The 21,736-nt window shown below is 32.9% G+C and overlaps 1 protein-coding gene across 1 annotated transcript in view; it reads left to right on the forward strand.

The window, feature by feature from the left end:
* The window catches only part of LOC106457381 (1-phosphatidylinositol 4,5-bisphosphate phosphodiesterase epsilon-1-like), a 104,116-nt gene that overhangs the window by 65,100 nt on the left and 17,280 nt on the right, over nt 1-21,736 (forward strand). Inside the window, exons 22-30 of the mRNA XM_022383291.1 lie at nt 2,645-2,749; nt 3,294-3,401; nt 6,399-6,515; nt 7,108-7,269; nt 8,630-8,747; nt 10,963-11,295; nt 12,184-12,300; nt 14,026-14,155; nt 18,551-18,675. Coding sequence (XP_022238999.1) covers nt 2,645-2,749; nt 3,294-3,401; nt 6,399-6,515; nt 7,108-7,269; nt 8,630-8,747; nt 10,963-11,295; nt 12,184-12,300; nt 14,026-14,155; nt 18,551-18,675 — 1,315 coding nt within the window. The remainder of the gene's footprint in view (nt 1-2,644; nt 2,750-3,293; nt 3,402-6,398; nt 6,516-7,107; nt 7,270-8,629; nt 8,748-10,962; nt 11,296-12,183; nt 12,301-14,025; nt 14,156-18,550; nt 18,676-21,736) is intronic.

Below are 21,736 nucleotides of genomic sequence, written 5' to 3' on the forward strand. Positions count from 1 at the left end.
AGGGAAGGCAACTAGTCAGCACCTACCCACTGACCAACTCGTTGGGCTACTTCTTTTACCAACGAATAGGTGGGATTGACCGTCACTATTAATAACCGCCCCCACGGCTGAAAGGGCGAGCATGTTTGGTGTGATGGGGATTTGAACCCGCGACCCTCAGATTGCGAGTCGAGCGCCCTAACCACCTGGCTATGCCGGGGTCTATAAAGACAGTATAAAGTAAAAAACAACAACAGAGACACTTAGGTAAAAGACACTTGGAAAAAGAGTTACTTCCATGCAGAAATAACAAGAAACTTGCTTTAATACAAAGACAAGTAGCACAGATATGCTTTGATACGTAGCCAAGAAAAGCAGAATTGTCTACAAACAAAACCAAGATGAACAGAGTTACTTTAATACGAAGCCAAGAAAGGCAGGATTGTCTGGAAACAAATCCAAGCAGACCAGAGTTACTCTGATGGGAAGCCAAGAAAACCAGGATTACCTGGAAACGAAACCAAGCAGACCAGAGTTATCTGATGTGAAGCCAAGAAAGGCAAGATTGTCTGAAAACGAAACCAAGATGAACAGAGTTGCTTTAATACGAAGCCAAGAAAGGCAGAATTTTCTGAAAACAAATCCAAGCAGACCAGAGTTACTCTGATGTGAAGCCAAGAAAAACAGGATTGCCTGGAAACGAAACCAAGCAGACCAGAGTTACTCTGATGTGAAGCCAAGAAAAACAGGATTACCTGGAAACAAAACCAAGCAGACCAGAGTTACTCTGATGTGAAGCCAAGAAAAAAAGGATTACCTGGGAACGAAACCAAGCAGACTAGAGTTACTCTGATGTGAATCCAAGAAAGGCAAGATTGTCTGGAAACGAAACCAAGCAGAACAGAGCTGCTTTAATAAGAAGCCTAGAAAACAGGAATGGCTGGAAACGAAACCAAGCAGAACAGAGCTGCTTTAATAAGAAGCCTAGAAAACAGGAATGGCTGGAAACGAAAGCAAGTATAACAGAATTACTTGGATATGAAGCCAAGAAAAACAGGATTGTTTGGAAATGAGATAAAGTAGAAAACAATACTTGGGAAGAGAAACAAAAACAAACAAATAGGATTGCTTGGTTACGGAATAAAGTACACAAGGCAAAGTAGAACAGGGTTGCTTTAATATATAACCAAACAGAACCAGTTGCTTGGATACTGAGCCAAGCAGAATAGATTTTGTTTAGACATCAGAAATTGTAGAAGAGATCTGCTTGGATACCAAAAAGTAGGACAGTTAGTTTATGTAGAATAGATCTGCTTGGATACAAGAAAGTAGACCAGTTGGTTTATGTAGAATAGATCTACTTGGATACAAGAAAGTAGACCAGTTGGTTTATGTAGAATAGATCTGCTTGGATACAAGAAAGTAGACCAGTTGGTTTATGTAGAATAGATCTGCTTGGATACAAGAAAGTAGACCAGTTGGTTTATGTAGATTAGATCTGCTTGGATACAAGAAAGTAGACCAGTTGGTTTATGTAGAATAGATCTGCTTGGATACAAGAAAGTAGAACAGTTGGATTATGTAGAATAGATCTGCTTGGATACCAAAAAAGTAGACCAGTTGGTTTATGTAGAATAGATCTGCTTGGATACAAAAAAGTAGGACAGTTGGTTTATGTAGAATAGATCTGCTTGGATACAAAAAAGTAGGACAGTTAGTTTATGTAGAATAGATCTGCTTGGATACAATAAAGTAGAACAGTTGGTTTATGTAGAATAGATCTGCTTGGATACAAGAAAGTAGACCAGTTGGTTTATGTAGAATAGATCTGCTTGGATACAAAAAAGTAGACCAGTTGGTTTATGTAGAATAGATCTGCTTGGATACAAAAAAGTAGAACAGTTGGTTTATGTAGAATAGATCTGCTTGGATACAAGAAAGTAGACCAGTTGGTTTATGTAGAATAGATCTGCTTGGATACAAAAAGGTAGAATAGTTAGTTTGGTTATTCTTATGCGTAAAGCTACATAGGGGGCTGTTTGTGCTGTGCCCACCACGAATATCAAAACCCATTTTTAGCGTTTTAAGCTTGCAGACTTACAGCTGAGCCATTGGGGGCATGTTTCATTTGGTCGTTGTTTGGTCATGTTATCTGGGAGGATCAGATACACCTGGACCCCTACCACCCTCTTTGACCATTGATTTCGTTCTTGAGTGTCGGACAATTGGATGACGCCCACGTTAATTGTTCAGTAGAATACGATCCGGTAGCTAACAAAACCCGTTCTTACATCATGCAGTCACTGAATGCGCACTAGGAACAAGTAGTTTTTTGTATGTGTTTTTTTTTAGAATTTCGCGAAAAGCTGCTCGAAAGTTATCTGTCTCTAACTTAGCAGTGATAGACTAGAGAGAACGCAGCTATTCAACACCATCGACCGCCAACCCTTGGGCTACTCTTTACCAACGATAATGGGATTGACCGTCACATTATAATGCCCCCACTTCTGAAAAGGCGAGCATGTTTGGTGACGAGGATTCGAACCGGCGACCCGAAGATTACGAGTTCAACACTCTAAACCACCAGGCCATGCCAGGCTGGAGTACAAGTAGAAAAGGGTTATTCGAAAATAAATATATATTGCATTTATTTTTGTTCATTTAGGAAATGTGTCATCCTTTGTCGTATTACTACATTGCCTCATCTCATAACACTTACCTCACTGGACATCAGCTCAAGGGCGAGTCATCAGTCGATCTTTATAGTCAGGTAAATTATTTAATAAGAAAATTAACTGCTTATTATAGGTAGGCAATACAACTTTAATTTTGGACAGAAAGGGGTTTTCCTTCTTATTTCTAAAGTCCAAAAGATAGATTATGATGTTAATATTATTTCTTGCCAGACCTAAAGTTTTTAGTTAAATAATCTTTTTTTGTTTAATGGTTATATGTTAGTAATATGTAATATGAAAGACAATATGTAATGTGAGACGAGAGTACTTTTTTCGAGGATAATTCTTCAACACTACAAAGATATAGGTTTACTATTCGTATATATAGCCACTTTTGCCGGATCCATGCACCGATTTCTTCTGAAATAATTAAGTTCAAATCAAAATAACTGCCAGAAATAATAATAATCCATGCACAGTGATTAAATGCTGTTAAATGAATACACTGTAATTATTTGAACTTATAAATGCTATTGATCGGATCCGACTTTTATTATTTAAATAATTAGAAGCTTTTGATTGGACTTAATGTTAATAATGTTAATGTATGGATATAATCTTTATTATTTGAATGAATAGGTGCTGCTGACAGGTTGTCGATGTGTTGAGCTTGATTGTTGGGATGGCGATGATGGTCTACCAGTTATATATCACGGGCACACACTCACCAGCAAGATTTCCTTTAAGGTGAGGCTATTAGGTGTGAAATAACTATGACACAGTATATTTTACTTACTTAACCTTTCCAGTACTGTGGAGTTTTATTAGTCCCAGAGTATGTTTGTGCAAGACTGGTTGATATATAAGACTTTGATTATAAGAATGTATATATGTAACATGTTTTGATAAATAGCTGCTAGGACACATGTAACCCTACAACAATGTCTGTTAACATATATATATATATCATATACTAATTTAGAACTTGTGCATGGAAAAATTTACAAAACCACAGAAATCATTCCATATGCATCCTAGGTCATTTTAAAAACTCAAAAGTCGTACTAAGATAGAAGATAAAAAATATATGGAAAGAAGTAAAAAGAAAGAGTTTAAAAGCGAATGAGCAACTAGAACTCAGGGTGATCTATTGTTAAAGGTCATAAACTAACACAACGTATATCTCTAGAGTTCAACACAGGAAACATCTCTAGTTGTTAATACAGAAATATCTATAGTTGTAAACACAGTAAACATTCTTAGTTGTTAAAACAGTAAACATCTCTAGTTGTCAACACCGTAAACATCAATAGTTGTTAACACAGAAACATCTATAGCTGTCAACACAATAAACATCTAGTTGTTAACACAGTAAACATCTCTAGTTGTCAACACAGAAACATCTATAGTCATCAACACAGTAAACATCTATAGTTGTTAACATTGTAAACATCTTTAGTTTTCAACACAGAAACATCTATTGTTGTCAACACTGTAAACATCTATTGTTGTAAACACTGTAAACATCTCTAGTTGTCAACACAGAAACATCTATTGTTGTAAACACTGTAAACATCTCTAGTTGTCAACACAGAAACATCTATTGTTGTAAACACTGTAAACATCTCTAGTTGTCAACACAGAAACAACTATAGTCATCTATAGATGTTTCAACACAGAAACAACTATTGTTGTCAACACAGTAAACATCTCTAGTTGTCAACACAGAAACATCTATAGTTGTCAATACAGTAAACATGTATAGTTGTTAATACTGTAAACATCCCTAGTCGTCAACACAGAAACATCTAAAGTTGTCAACACAGTAAACAACTATAGTTATTGCAAACATTCCTACTTGTCAACAAAGTAAACATCTCTAGTTGTCAACACAAAAACATCTATAACTGTCAACACAGAAAACATATTTAGTTGTCCACACTTTAAACCTCCCTAGTTCTCAATACAGAAACATTAAAAGTTGTAAACATAGTAAACATCTATACTTGTCAACATAGTAAACATCTATACTTGTCAACATAGTAAACATCTATACTTGTCAACATAGTAAACATCTATACTTGTCAACATAGTAAACATCTATACTTGTCAACACAGTAAACATCCCTAGTTTTTAACACAGTGAACATCTCTAGTTGTCAACACAGTAAACATCCCTAGTTGTTGTAAACATTCCTACTTGTTACCACTGTAAACATTCCTATTTGTCAACACAGAAACATCAAAAGTTGTAAACACAGTAAACATCTATTGGTGTTAACACTGTAAACCTCCATAGTTCTCAATACAGAAACATCTAAAATTGTAAACATGGTAAACATCTATAGTTGTCAACACAGTAAGATCCCTAGTTGTCAACACAGTAAAATTCTATAGTTGTTAACACTGTAAACCTTCCTAGTTCTCAATACAGAAACACCTAAAGTTGTAATCATAGTAAACATCTATAGTTGTCAACACAGTAAACATTCCTAGTTGTTAACATAGTATATATCTCTAGTTGTCAGCACAGTAAACATCCCTAGTTGTTGTAAACATTCCTACTTATTAACACTGTAGACATTCCTAGTTGTCAACACAGAAACATCTAAAGTTGTAAACACAGTAAATATCTATAGTTGTTAACACTGTAAACCTCCCTAGTTCTCAATACAGAAATATTTAAAGTTGTAAACATAGTAAACATCTATAGTTGTCAACACAGTAAAATTCTATAGTTGTAATCATAGTAAACATCTATAGTTGTCAACACAATAAACATCTCTAGTTGTCAACACAGTAAACATCTATAGTTGTCAACACAGAAACATCTCTAGTTGTAAACACAGTAAACATCTATAGTTGTAAACACAGTAAACATCGCTAGTTGTAAACACAATAAAGATCTCTAGTTCTCAACACAGAAACATCTATAGTTGTAAACACAGTAAACATTCCTAGTTGTAAACACATTAAACATCTTTAGTTGTTAACACAGTAAAACGTATTTATTTATAAACACAGAAAACATCCCTGGATATATATATATATTTCTTCATTTGATTTTCCCTTTTAATTAAAGTTTTCCTACCTGGTTTCTGAAAGTAGAATAACTGGATGACGTTACACCTGACTTTATACTCTAATTGCAGTGTTTACAACAAACTGTAATGCACTAGGTTTATCTGATGATATACGTATAGAATTACATTACTTTCAATAACACAAATTATCTTATCTTAGTGAATGAAATGGGAAATCCAAAATGTAAAAATAATTTTGATTATCATTCTTAGCGCATTTAGTGTAATGTATAATGTTCCCATGTTTATATATATATAGTAAGTTTTACCGTAACTAAACGACAAACAATAAGGTGTTTTTTTACAAATTTCTAATGTTTTTAAATAGTAATGCTGTACATGTTTCCATTGCGTAGTAACATAAAAGTTGTGTTTATTATATTTAGTTTTAAAAATATTGAACGTTTTTCTAGGGTTTCGTTGTAACCACGCTGGTTAGGTTTCCAGCGTTCAGATACGGTTTTATGTTACTGAACTAAGTTTCGTAAGAAGATGTTAATATATATTATTATTTCACGTTATAAAAGCATATTGGATGGGAATTTGTGAAGTTTAATTATTTACGTTTTGACGTACCATTACCTGTAAATTCCTAGTTTTAAGTGTCTGAAGCACATTGTTTATGGGAATTTCTATGATTAAACGTTTTTTTTTTTATCAGGATGTTGTGGAAGCTATTAATAACAGTGCCTTTGTGACGTCACCATACCCGGTCATCTTGTCTGTTGAGAACCATTGCTCTATGCAACAACAAGCCAAGATGGCGCAAATATTTACGGTAATGTGCATTTTATTTTAAGCAAAACTGTATGTAGTATCAGTCTATTTATTAGAAGACGTTTTAATTTTCCCAAATTACCGGTCTACTATCGTCTCCTGCGTATTTTCAAATTACTTTATTATAAATATCTTAGCAGTGCGTATTAATAGCTGCCTTCCAATGTAATTGCAACCAGCATTTAGACCTCTCTGCTGTTGTGTATTTGGAACGGGTAATCTTACATGTAGAGCATGTTATTCATTGGACTGTGTAATCAAAATTATCTATTTCATACCATTCTATTATTCAAAAGACAGTTTTAATTTAGATTTTGTAGTGAAAACGCCAATGAAAGGAAACTAGTTTGACTAGTATTTTAAGACAAAAATACCTCCAGTTCTCGAGAACTGATTTATCTTATCATTTTTAAGACTCATACATGTAATTTAGAATGTAAAAGTCTGTTAAGTTTGTTGACTACGAGGTTAGCCATGTGATTAATCAGTTTTTTAGATATCTCGTATGTGTATCTGTTTTTCAGCAATATTATTTAATAACTGTAATGCATTTCTCACGTAACCGGGAAGTGATAACACATGTGTTCTTACAGAATGTTTTTGGAGAGAAGCTTGTAACCAAGTATCTGTTTGATCCTGATAACGTGGATGAAACGCCACACCTACCTTCTCCAGAGCAGCTCAAATATCGAGTGCTGATAAAAAACAAGAAGCTCAGAAATCCCGTAACACCTGCTTTAACATCAAGACAAAGGGTACTGGCAGAAGATATTACAGTTTATTGAAGTCACAATAGCATGTTACAGCTTTCAGGATTTTCACTTTATTGGATTTACAATAGAATGCTGCAATATACAAGGTTTCAAGTAGCAAGTTACAGCTTTCAAGGTTTTCAGTAGTTTCACCTTACTGGATTTACGGTAAAATACTGAAGATTTCAGGAAGTAAAGTAACACTGCACATTTTATGAAATTATATTAGCATTCTTCAACTTACTGTTTTTTACAGTAACATGCTATTTTGTATAGACGTTACAGTAATATGCTTCAATTTATTTATAACTGCATAGTATAGTTTATATTAAATTATAATAGCATGTTAGATCTTATCAACGTTATATAGTAGCACAAAACAGCTTATTAGATTTCACCTAGCATGCTACAGTGTAAGAACTGACAGTAATTCTACATTTTACGGAATTATAATAGCATGCCACGATTTTACTGTTTTTTCTCAATGGTGTGCAATAGTCATATGGAATTACATTAGCATGCTGCAACGTAGAGGACTTACACTTTTACGGATTTTGTGTTATATTATTGTGGAGTTATAGTAACGAGCTACAATCTACTGGATTTATAGTAACATGTGAAAGTATTGCTAGACAAAAATAGTAATTCAGAAACCATGCACATTCAAGATTGGACTACAAACAACACTTAGAGACGTTAAATGACTCTTAATAAAGAACTGAGTTCAACTCTACAAGTTGTTCAACCATTAACTGGGAGTACTTCTGGGGTTTAGCAACCACTTTGGCGATTTATTTTCCAACTACGATTACTGCTCAGGATGCTGGTGTCACAATGAATAGTAAAAATTAGCTACATTCCCAATAAGCATAGGCCCGGCATGCCCAGGTGGTACGGCGCTCAACTCGCAATCTGCAGGTTGCGGGTTCGAATCCCCCTCCCACCAAACATGCTCGCCCTTTCAGACGTGGGGTGTTATAATGTTACGGTCAGTCCCACTATTCGTTGGTAAAGGAGTAGCCAAAGAGTTGGCGGTGGGTGGTGATGACTAGCTGCCTTCCCTCTAGTCTTACACTGCTAAATTAGGGACGGCTAGTACAGATAGCCCTCGTAGCCCTTTCAGATAGCCCTTTCATAGCTTTGTGTGAAATTCAAAACAAACAAACAAATAAGCATTTTAGATTAAGGGTGTTTAATTAATAGTTACACTTAGTTTTAGTACGATTTTAATCATCACCATAGAAAGCTTGACTCAGTTTTACTAGTTTTAGTTTGGATAGTAAATACACATGTATATGTAATTATTTTCTAAAAACATAGCACTAGATAGCATATATATTGATTGTTTTTTCTGTGTTTTAAGGGAAAATCATTTGCTGATCGTACCAATAGCATCGTTTCCACAACGAGCACAACATCATTGAATGATGAAGATTATGATGATTTTGATGATGACGACGATGATGACGATATTTTGGAAGGTAAAGTTTTCACTTTAAGCTTAACGTTAAATACCATGAAAGCAAGAACATACTTTAATGTATGAGATTTAATAACTTACTGAATAATAGTTGGGCCTAGTCAAGCCTAAAAGGAAGAAAATCTTTGGAAATACTTTAAGGGAATATTGTAGAGGTTTCTTTTCAGACTGTAGCCGTTATTGACTAACTTGTTTACACAGTTTGATGAACCTGCCTTTAAACAAAAACCGAGGCCTCAAAGTAACTCATCTCATCAAAGAGAGTAGCAATCAGAACCTCCTGAAAAAAAAATTATATACCCCTGTCTCAATTCAATAGTAATAATCAACAATAATAATCTGACTGTATACGGTTATTGACTTTTTAATAACACTGCAATCCAATTCATCCTTTTAGTCTCAGTAGTGAGATCAGCTAAAGTTTGGGATTCAAACTTCAAGAAGTCTTCATAGGAGGAATAACTGAAGTTAATGGTACCATGAGAGTTAGGAAGAAAGAAATTAAAGGATTCTTTAATTATCGTTAATAGATTCGACAGTATGAATAGATCGGTATTTAATAAACTCAAAAAATATAGTAATATTAAACTTTTACTGCGTCTTGAGAACTGAAATTTTGAAGCTTAAATATTCACCACAGTGACGAAGTCGAGACTTAACTAATTCCTTAGATTTGAGTAGCAGGTTGAAACTTAACAGGTTCATTAGGGTTAGAAAAATTAGAACTTAAGTATTTCAAATGTAGAAGACAAGATCTTGCAGATTCCCTGGAGTAGAAAGATTGAAATGTAATTGAGTCATTGCAAAGAAGCTTGGTAATTAACGAAATCATTAGATTAGGAAGATCAAGCTTATAACTTTCATTATAAAGAAGTAGCCGAAAGCTAACAGATTTATTAAAGTTAAGGAGTTTGGAATATAAAATATTTACTGAAGCTTCTTTTATTAAAATCAAAGTGATTAAAGATGTAACAAGTTGACTGAAGCTACGGAGATTGAAAAGTAAAAAAAATATTAGAGTTAAGAAGGTAAAAATCTAACCAATTTACTTAGATTAAAGATAATGACAAATAATAGTGTTTAACATGATATACAGAGGTTAAATACTTTATATTAACACGCTGGAGCCTCACAAGTAGTTTCAGTCCATGTGATCACGTCTGGTCATGTTCTATCTGACGACTGTGTAACTTGACAACAACCTTCAGTTTAGTTTCCATTGCAAAAGGCTCCATAGTAAGACTCCAAAATACACACTTTCTTACTGACTGCTTTCCATAAGTCATGTAGTGTAAGATAACGACGGTGTTCCAGCACCCATTTGAAAATTTCGATCACAAAGAAATCCATAAGCAATTATTCGTATAGAATAACATTAATACCTATTTCATTCGCGAATTGTTTGAGGCATGGAACAGTTGAGCAATTACGTCGTGGAAGCAAATTGTATACACGTGAGTTGTGTCGTTTTCCAAACAGAAATTCTGCTTAATTATGTTGCATGCTGTTTCCTGGAGCACTTTGGCAGCTTTTGCTATTGACATATGTGTTCGTAGATTCTCATTTGTTACAATAAGCCGCACTTTGATTGGCAAAGCTGGGATACGACTCGTTTCGGGTCTCTTTTTGGGTGGTCCTGATTTCTCAGTTTAATCCATATTCCTTTGTTTACCAACGCCATTAAATACAAGGAATATCGCCGTCTTAGAAATTCTAAATACCCGATTTGAACACGTGTATATAAACGGAGTGTATGAATATTTTGCATTGAAAAGTGCTGTTAAATACCTTTCCCAATTTTAGGTGACATCACACTGCCTACAAACATCAAACGATACAAATGTGTCATCCTAATACAATTCATACCACCGCACTTTATTTCTCTGTGGTTGTCATGTGATTTGTTGATTTGCGTATTCAAAATTATTTTGATATAACATACTCAATCCTTTATATATGTACGAAACATTTTTGTAATCTTATTTGAAGCACTTTTTTATTCTACATGCTCTAGGTAGGATGTTCTCTCATCTAATGTATACCTTGCATTTATGATTGTTCCTGAAGTACTATTAACTTCATTAATTGGTTGTAGTATTTTGCAGTTGCATTACTTAACTTCTTTCCATGACTACATGCATGTCAAATCAAATTAAATACTTCTTGGTAGTGTAGATTCCACTTAGATATATTTTTGAAACTTTATTTATGATTAGATAAAGATGTGGTGCTAACAAGGTCTTCCTTGACCGGAAGTTTAACTCCAGTAGGAGAACAAGAGGATGAACAAAGTATTGTAAGTAAATCTGTATCAATGATTGGACGTACAGACTCCTTGTCTAGCCAAGAGGGTTCCTGCAAAGAAAAAACTCTAAGTCCAGGAACCTGTACCAGTGGAGGAATACAACGACAGCGAAATCAGCTGGACATGGCTGGAGACTTTAGTCAACTGGACGATGATGTACTTTACCGACAGCGAAAGTCCAGTTACCAGATTGCACAAGAACTGTCAGATCTTGTTGTTTACTGTCAAGCGGTAAAGTTTCGAGGTATGATTAGAAGTTATGTGTGTCAACCAATGTGAGGAGTTTATTCAAAGTATTTAGATCTTTCTGGTTGTATAAAGTTTTTGCTGTGTTTATAGCGTCTGTGTTGAACTGATTTGTTTGAAGTACTTAGATCTTTCTGGTTCTATAAAGTTTTGTGTCTTTATAGTGTTTGTGTTGAACTGATTTGTTTGATGTATTTGGATAAAATATAGATCATATTTTTGGCAAGACTTATAAACATCTTTACCTTATTTTTCTTTAGAAATTACAGCCATCTTAATCTTGTAGTTATTAGAGATTATAACCACTTTCACCGCGTAATTGTTAGAGATTGTAAGCACATTCATCTTGTTTTTCTTTAAAAATAATAGTTTTTAGTTTGAGTTTATAACTATCATTTTTATCTCTTATATAGATCATGAGCATTTTATTCTATCTGTCTTTAGAAATGAAGTCCTTGGTATTTGATAACGACAAAAAAAAATGTATTGAATAAATTGAATCTGAACGGATCTCGCTAATAGTAAAAATAACCCAAAACGACGTAGTTAATGTAAAGCACCAACGAAGTAAGAGGTACCAACATTCACGCACCAAATGATTCTTCAGTAAAAGCTGTGTATTCAGAAAATGTGTACGATTGATCTCTGTCATTTTCTCTGCTCAATTTTGCGTAGTAATAATTATGTTCGTAAATAAGAAATATTTTTAATCTTTTGTGCCTTCAAGTACTTAAGTTTACTTGGTTTCTGTAGTTATTAGTTTTCTGTGCTTATTTTAGTTTCAAACACCATAATGACGTTCTAGCGTAGTTATAGAGAACTTCTATATAAACTGTCTTCCTTTTAAAGTGTATCAGAATATTGCAAGTTAAATAAATTTCCCTAGGTTTTTTTACCGATACCAGCCCCACAAGTTCGACAAGAATGAAAAAAATAGGAAGTAAGAAAAATGTCTTGGCTACTGGAAGTGCTTTATCGTCAGGAGTCAGTCAGAGTCAGATAGGTAACTAACTTAGTTTCTGCTGTTGTTAAGAAAACTTAGTAACAATGGTAATGCCAAGAATTGATGTTTTAATGATCATAGTATCTTGGTAATTTTTCCCGATACTTATATGTTCTCATCTAGAATTTTAATCCATCAGACAACTTGGCGAGTGATCTACCAACTGGTACAAAGAGTTAACTACCTAGATATTGCTAGTAGGTCATTTTTTTAACAATCCAAGCTACTACAGTAGTACTAGTATTAATAGTTCTGTTATGGTATAGTACCTTTAGTAGTGCAGTACACAGAAGTTCAAAAAAGACCAAACGTAATTTGTGGGAAACGAGTATTTAGAGACTGTCCAGTTTACAGTTAGACCAAGCACTCAAACTTTATGATAGTTTTGTACAATAATAAGAACCATCTGGCTCACACTGATATTATAATATAATCCGTAATCATTACCAGTCGAGAACTTTTAGTTCTTGCAGGATCAGTTAGTGTGTATCTTAATAAAAACCAATTTCTTGATTTAAAGATATACTTATGAAATGAAACTTCTCTAGATAAATGTTGATAAATTGCATACCAGAGTCAACTAGTATTTAACTTTTCCTGTGTTTATATTTACACTCTAAAGTATTGTAAAATATTTGTGATATATAATATGGTACATAGTTGTGTTTCGTTATGTAAATTTTGTATTGTATAATTTTATATTTTAGCTGTATTGTATGGTGCTTTCTAACTATTTTGATTCTACTACCATAATATGTTATATTGGTTATGTGCTGCATATTAATTTAATAGAGGGCTATAATACAGCATTATATTATAGATGTTTTGTATGACATCATAACATAATTGTGTAGTACAGTATTGTATTATGGTGGTATTGTACAGTTACATATGCATAACTAATATGACGTTTTACGATTCTGTATGCTATAGTGTATATACGTACCATTAAAATACTGCTAAGTTGTATAGGCTTGCGTTATATAAAAGGGTAGAAAAAAAAAGATTTTCTTACCAATAACAATGTCAACAAGAACATCTTTGCAAGTGTTCAAATATCTCCATGTAACAAATATGTATCTTTGTGTAGCATCTGGAGACATATTTGAACGCCTAACATTAGTTCTAGGTATTACCTGTTATATACTACACAGTACTGTTACTTCTAGATATTATCTGTTACATACTATACAGTACTGTTAGTTCTAGGTATTACCTGTTACATACTATACAGTACTGTTAGTTCTAGGTATTACCTGTTACATACTATACAGTACTGTTAGTTCTAGGTATTACCTGTTACATACTATACAGTACTGTTAGTTCTAGGTGTTACCTGTTACATATTATACAGTACTGTTAGTTCTAGGTATTACCTGTTACATACTATACAGTACTGTTAGTTCTAGGTATTACCTGTTATATACTATACAGTACTGTTAGTTCTAGGTATTACCTGTTACATATTATACAGTACTGTTAGTTCTAGGTGTTACCTGTTATATACTATACAGTACTGTTAGTTCTAGGTATTACCTGTTACATACTATACAGTACTGTTAGTTCTATATTGCATAACACTATAATATAGTTGTATAGTAATATAATATACTTGTATGGTTTTGTAGAGCATCCCACTTTATTATGGTTGCATCGTTTTTATTATATTTTGTGGTTATTGCTTTAACGTTTTTTTAATCCGTGTGCCATAATTTTCGTGCTTAGATATCAGACCAGAATTTACCTCTCCTGGTGGAAAAAGAACGTCAACAGTCATGCCTTGTCATCAGGTTTCTTCTTTGAATGAAAGCAACGCTAAAAGACTTTGTAAACGTCATTCATTACCTTTAATAGCATATCCTTTAGCAGAGAAACTAACAAAATGTGAACGTGAAAAAGAGTAATACATTAAACCCCACTCTTTGAAATTATCGAAAGTTGTGTAGCTAAAAGTCCTTAGTTATTTAAAAGAGAACTGATGTTAATAACATTAGAGCTAAAACATGGGATTAACTTTCCTATCAAATCAGCCAGACAAATTAGTGTATGAGACTGTGTGGCTGATTACACTCGTGTATCCATGTTATAGTGTAAGTAATTGACATCTAGCTCAATTTGGGTGAGATATGCCATTCTTCCTTAGCTATATATGAAATGCACGCTTAATAAAGGAAGCGTCGTCAAAACTGGTAACATAATAGGAAAATATTTTAAAAATTGCTTTCTAAAAGAATAAAATTGTTAGTGTAACAGTGTAAAATATAAGCTGAAGTTTTTTTATGTATTTCTTAAAAGGTAAGTAAATATTGGAGGTAATTGCGAATAATGTAAAGGAAGCACAGGTATTTTAGGACAACTTCAAGGAAAAAAAAAAGAACCAGCATGAGAGCATGATGTAATAAACATCTATAATCCTTGTTCACTTTATTTCTTCATCTTAACAACTTCTGTGAGTTTTGTTATTGGATTTACTCTTTACAACAAAATCAAAACTTTATCTTGAGGAGTTCCAGTACAAATAAAAAATAATAAAAAGTCATTTTACATACGTGTTAGGTATATCATCAGACCTTGGCTTACAGTTTTGTTTACCTCACAACTTAAGCCATAACAGAGTAAATTAAACAACGTCTAACTATTTATTAATTAATTTTTTTAATGTTGATGTAAAATTATGTAATAAAATAGCTTTTAAATGATATATGTTTCACTATATTCTAATATTATAAACGCTACAGTGAGCATTGTTTCAAGTAATTATGCCAACGTCTCAAAGAAATTTGATGCTAAAACGCCAGCTGTTTCTTCACTACCAATGTAATTTATGTTCGATTATGTAACTTCAGGCATTATAAGGATGTGTGTATTAACATGATAAAAATGAAATTAGAAAGTTACAGATTTGAATAGTTTGCAAATTCAAAAAATAATGATTTAATAGTGTAGAAATGCAGGCGTTAAAAGGTACAGATTCGCAAGGTTTACATTTTGATATTTTAGAGGCAGATTTCAATATTATGGAAACTCAGAAATCTGTAAATGTGAAATTTTGGGCAAAAAATTCGCTGCTAATCTCAGGTGATTAAACTGTGCCCTGAATATTTATGTCAGTTGATTTTTATAAGGAACCATATTCATCATTGACCTCAGTTAAAATCTTAAAATGATTTGTATGGGTAATTATGTCAAGCTTGAGTTTGATCCTGCCTTCATATCTGCCTTAGGTGAGTTTGGAGACATCTAGTGTTAAATTCTACGTAATATGATATAAATTCAATACATGCGAACTGTGTTTTTATAAAAAATAGATTTGGTATTTAGTGTAAGAAATTATATAGATGCAGATTATAATAGTGTAGATATTTAAAAGATGTATGCTACAATATTGTAGAAATTTAATATACTCAGTGTTAAATATTGGAGACATTTTACAGATGCATACTTTAATATTATATCAATTAAATAGATTACGAATTTAATACTGTAAAATAACAATAATCCCAATTTAAAATCCCACTTAGGAAACATTTCTTCCATCCAAACGTTGTCATATGTTACTAGCCGCGACCCGCAAAACATTTGCTCTAGTTTTCATGCCCTCTGCTTGAATTTTCCTTATTCTATCATTTTCATTCACGTCATTTAAGCTACATTTTCTTGCAGGCATTATTTGCAAGATCGATTATTCCTGGTCTATTAGAAAATAAAATTACGCAGTCAGACAGAAAACTTACGTAAACGTGACTTTATTTAATAAAACTACACGTAAAGTAAACAATAAAGTAATTGTATTTATAATAGTGTACAGAGCATGAAACATTTATGAGCGTTTAGCGTATGACACCGTTTTACTAGTTAAACAAAGAAACTCACAAAAACGGATAATAAAGTAGAAAAGAAAAAGTGGCTAAAAGGTGTTTATAGCTGTCTATGAAATGAACTGAAGCTAAATTATTGCAAAGTAAGGTAAATGTAAAATTGTAATGAAGGCAAACTTAGCTGATAAAGCAGAAACGTCTGAATGCGTGTTGACAAAGAGATAAGCATATGGTTTTGAACGAAATGCGCATGCCTATTTTAGAAATTGTATTTAGTGTAATGTTCATTTTTTCAATAAATTACACGCGAGTTAAGTGTTGTTTGTGTGAAATACTTTGAAAATAAAAAAACTGAAGCTGAAATCGAAGCCAGTCGTCACGTGATGCCAACGACACTTTGTCATCGTGCAACATACTCGTTCGCAATGAAACTGCGAAGTTTTTGGCTTCAGATTTGTTTAAGTAGTCCAGGAGTAGATATTTTGTTGAATTAATGGATTTGATAAAACAAACATATAACATATTATTGTATTTTGACTTTTTCCCGATCATGAGGCCTGCGTAAATAATCGTCAAAATTATAATTTAGACCAGCCAAATGTAATGCAACCATCTATAATATTTCTTTGGCTTTGACATACCGACACAGTAATGATAATGTTTATTTATATGTTTTACGTAGCATGTTGTTTGGAAATTATAGAGGGACAGTTCCCTTGGCCCCCCAGCTTCTACACCACTGTAATATTTTCTTTCCTCTTTTCTTCTCATTTAATTAAGTTTTGTGTTTGAACCTGTTACTTTTTAGCAATATTACTCTAGTTTATATATTTTTCTTGTTTATCTTTTACGATTTGTTCGTTCTTGACCTTTAGATCTTCAGGTTGTAATACTACACTTGTAAGTTTTATTTTTTATTGTTTTCCTTACTTGTAGTTCAAGTCTATTATAACGTGCAAGGAGATGTCTTAAATGCATTTTTTTCTAAGTAATAAGAAGTGTCATTCAATATATCACGCAACTTTAACCAAAGTAAGCATTCATAGCATTCATCAGTATACAGAGATGCCTAAGTATGATGTAACAGTCCTTTTTCATCTCTTAATAGTAGTTCCAAAAATTAGATTGAAGAGTATCATTATATTATACTTGTTGGAAATATAAATCATATCAACATTTACGTTGAGCAGTAGCATCTGACTCTACCTGTTGAAGATATAACAACAATCAAATATTGATATTATTAAGGGATCTTAAAGTTTTTGAAATATAGCAGACAGAATTCTGACCCTTATTTAACATAAAATTCAAAGACTAAGTTACTTAATATTATTATTGTGTTAAGATATAAGACTCGTGGTTATCCACAAAGAAGTACAATTCAACGTTAAGTATTTATATGTACTATAAAATTCCTGTACGAAACATTTTTAAAATTACCAATATTTGCTTTGATAAATTATCTGTGACACAAAAATTTTAAAGTTACCTTGACATTGTGCGATTGTTCATTCTTTTCATATACCTAAACATTGCTTTGCTCGAATAGAAAATGTCGTGACAGATGTTTTTATCATTTTACTTACAGAGTGAAGGCAAATTATATTTTTTATCGGTCTAGAAGAAAGTACAATAATATAACCGTTAACTATTGGATTTGTTATAAGTCAAACCTTCTTTAACGTAATCTCGGTATCTTAGCTTAATAAAAAACCTTCTATAACGTCTTTTAACTGATATAGAAAGATGGTTTAATACTGTTGCCCTGCCTTCTACAACTTATTTTAACTAATATAGATAGATGGTTTAATACTGTTGCCCTGACGCTGGCTTTAGAGCTAAAACTAATGTCATTACTTTGAGTTCCGAAATTTCAACTTTAAACGTTCAAAGTCTTGTATGAAAGGTTGCGTAAACACTTATACCCGTGAATACTGGTTTCCTTGAACAAACTTTGCTGCCGTCCAGAGATTATTGATTTGTGCCACACTTTATTCTTTTATGACGCCATAATAAGTATGTTTGCACTGTTGGCCTCGTTTTCAACTCCTCAAGGTCAGTATATCGTGCATAAGGACAATAGATTTATACATTAATAAAGATATTTGATATATATATATGTGTGTGTTAGGCTCGGCGTTAAGGATAGACAACATAAGTTACAGTGAAAAGAGAGAAACTGTGTAATATTGTTGAATTTTGAGAGAGAGTGGCCTCAATATTGTTGAATCTTGAGAGAGAGAGTGGCCTCAATATTGTAAAGTAAAAAATAAAGAATCTGTAAGATAAATCGATTTTTAACTTAATGTAACTTAAAGAGATGTAAGCCTTAATATTTTCCAGTTAATAAACTTGAGGTTAGTTAGTATATACTGGTATATTTTTGTTTCTTTTTCGTAATTTTTCGGACATTTTACTTAACCGATGTATACTCACTGTGAAAAGCAGCTGATGAGAACATACCCAGCGGGAATGAGGATTGACTCGTCTAACTTCAATCCAGTTATCTTTTGGGCCTTCGGGCTTCAAATGGTGGCACTGAATTACCAAACTGAAGGTAAAGTGTGATATGGTTGTCATTATTTTACGTATCTTAGAATATCGAACATGGCAACATACTTAAGAAATCTTAATTTCCGTTTTCTAGAATTTATTACTAGCTGTAAAATCATGTAGATTATTATGTGCTAAATACTAAAAAGATCACCTCCAGCAACCTATTAAGTTTGAAATACTTAGAACATGGGGATTCTAGTTCCCCTCGTAGCTTTAAGTTGAAAATGAATAGATTACAGTCAACATAAGCAGCTGAAGTTTTCATTTTAACCCTCTAATTTTTTCATTTGTTTGGTGTAAACAGATATTATTTAGAAAGATATTATTCAATGTTTATGTTCTAAACATGTTTCATCGTTTATCAATCAACAATGAAGTCGAAAATAGAGATTAGAATTTCTGCTTTTATACGTAATAGTCAATAGTATTTAGAATAGAAAACATTGGTTTATTTAGGAACTTAGATCATTATATCTGTAATTAAGAGTTCACCCTGTTTTCCGTCACAAGAGAGTCCCTTCATCACGTTAATTTTCTAATTATGCTTGTAACATTGTTCTTTAATTCTTTTTATACAATTAGAAGTTGTAGTTTGTATTGGCCGTTAGCTCTAGTAATAGCAATTATTACCCAAAGCTGTCAGCTGCGGAATTCTAGCTCACTTTGACATTTAGGGAATAAAAAAAATTAAGACTACTGACTACAACCCAGGTCCTGTAAATAGCTGTGGGTGAGTGAGTTATATTTCTAACCTCTTCCACTCTCAATGGTTGCGCTAAGTTAACAAGATTTGAAATAAATGGGATTTGTGTTCTAAATATTTCAACCTTCTTAAGCTGAAGATACAATTCCTCAGTTATGTGCTTCAGGGTTTAATTTGTTTAATGTTACTTACTGTCTTGTTTTAAATGGGGTGGCCTGCTGCGATGTCATATTTAAAGACATTTAATTAGACGTCTATAGCTTTCTAAATGTGTGTTTTATAATTAAGATAGTGAAAGACTGGATGTTCTTTAAGAGATGGTGTTCTCTGCCAGCCATTTTTTGTTACTGATGATTTTGACCAAATAGCGTGCTATTAGCGCTGCCCTAAACTTGAAGTAAGAATATTTCCTCACACTAGGTTTTCATTTTCCGACTGCTTCTAAATTACTTTGTCGTAGACATAATTTTTATTCTTTGAACACTTATAAATTAAGATCTATATATTTAGATATTTTTTTGCTTTGTCTAAAAAAGAAAAAGAAAAAATTGTAATGAATTACTCACAAAATCCCCTTAACAATGAACTCCTTTGTGGGAGTCAGTGGTAATTATGTTGTCTTCATATTTACAATCAGAAATTGAATTCATTAAAGTTTTATTTGACCAATAAACAGATAGGAACTTTGAGATCAACGCTTTGATAATACTCTACTTGAGGTTTAAAACAGTTTAACAGCAGTTGTTCTCGTTTGTTTCTGTTCTCGTTTTGCGAGCCACCTGATAGCATGTTAAGTTAATAAATGTTATTTGTGACTTTCGCTGTCATGTACATTTTCAGTATGTGAACTAAACCAGTCAAGAAATAAAAAAATAATTTAATTTAAAAAACTCGTACATGTACCGATATTTTTTACAAGCTTGGCGAAATAATAAAGAATACTATCTCTGAAATGTATCTATGTAAAAAGTTTCACTTTCGACGAGTTTGTTGAAACATAGTGGAGTTTCCTAATTTATGAGTTCTTCTTATTGTTCGTTTAGACCACATTCATTCTCCTCATTCCGTATTGAGAATTAATCATATTCTGATTGCATCATTATAGAAAGTTTACAAAAACATCCATGGAAATTTATGTTTGTATCTTTTTTTTGAGTACATGATTACGGCGCTCGTTTAATGCAAACACATAGTCAACCAACCAAACACTGTATATATACTGTATATATATATATGTACAGAAAACCTTGGTGAAATCAAAAGGAAATTATGGTGTTTCGCTAATTTCGTTTGATATACTACCCAATAGAAAGTGGCAACTCATGGTGGTTGGTATATTTTATTTATTAATTACAGAGTTTTCATGAGTGTCATATTTGGATATTACCCTGCTGACTTCTGGCACCTGTTAGGTGGATAATTTTGTTTGTTTAATTGTTTTAGCACACAGCTGCACTATGGATTATATGCGCTCTGTCCACAGGAAATTGAATCCTGGGTTTTAGCGTTTTAAGTCCGTAAACATACCGCTTGCCCAACGGAGGACAGGTAGCTAATATGTGTTTACTATTACTGCTTGGAGACGGCTTGAATGGGTAATAAAGAAAAACTTTAATATAAATTTAATATAACAGCAAATGTACAACGTTTCGACAAGGTTTTGTCATCATCAGGTACAAACTGGGAGACACGGTCCCACGTCTCCCAGTTAGGTCTATCTATGTATATCGAAAACGGTCTGTACAAAAATCGAAGGTTGATGACAGCTTACAGCCTTAAATGCTCACAGTTAGGGGTTTGGGTGGGTCATATTATATTGTTTTGGAATTTTGCTGCACCAAACAAGTATTAGAAATGTTCCTTGTATTATTTAAGTTAGGAATGCGTATATGCTATTGCTATTTATGTTTGTTTTTCTCTTTCATATCGGGTCATGGCTCACCTGAACCTCTTCCTACGCACTTCTATGTTTATAGTAAGACAAATAACTTGTCATGCCATGAAATGGAAATTTGACTCAAAAATTAAATAATTATGCATTATATAGTTTTAGGTAATAAAAAACTATAAAAATCAAAGTTATACTGCGGGAAATGATTGTCGAAATATAAAAAATAAACTTGATGTTATTTCAAGGATCGGTTACATAGTAGCTGTTGTATTGTTTACCTTTATCAGAGGCTCTGACTTTGTAAGGATAGCGCCTGAGAAACGACATTTCGACACACTTCTACTAGCACTCGCGCGTTTTCTCTGTCTTTTATATATACACCTGGAAAAAAGTTAAGCACCCCCGTGTTTTTTCAAGTGATTCAGATTCGACGTTCTTGTGACTGATTATAAATTACCATTCAATCTA

The sequence above is a fragment of the Limulus polyphemus genome, unplaced genomic scaffold (genome assembly GCF_000517525.1).
Source record: "Limulus polyphemus unplaced genomic scaffold, Limulus_polyphemus-2.1.2 Scaffold323, whole genome shotgun sequence".
NCBI classification, from domain to species: Eukaryota; Metazoa; Arthropoda; class Merostomata; order Xiphosura; family Limulidae; genus Limulus; species Limulus polyphemus.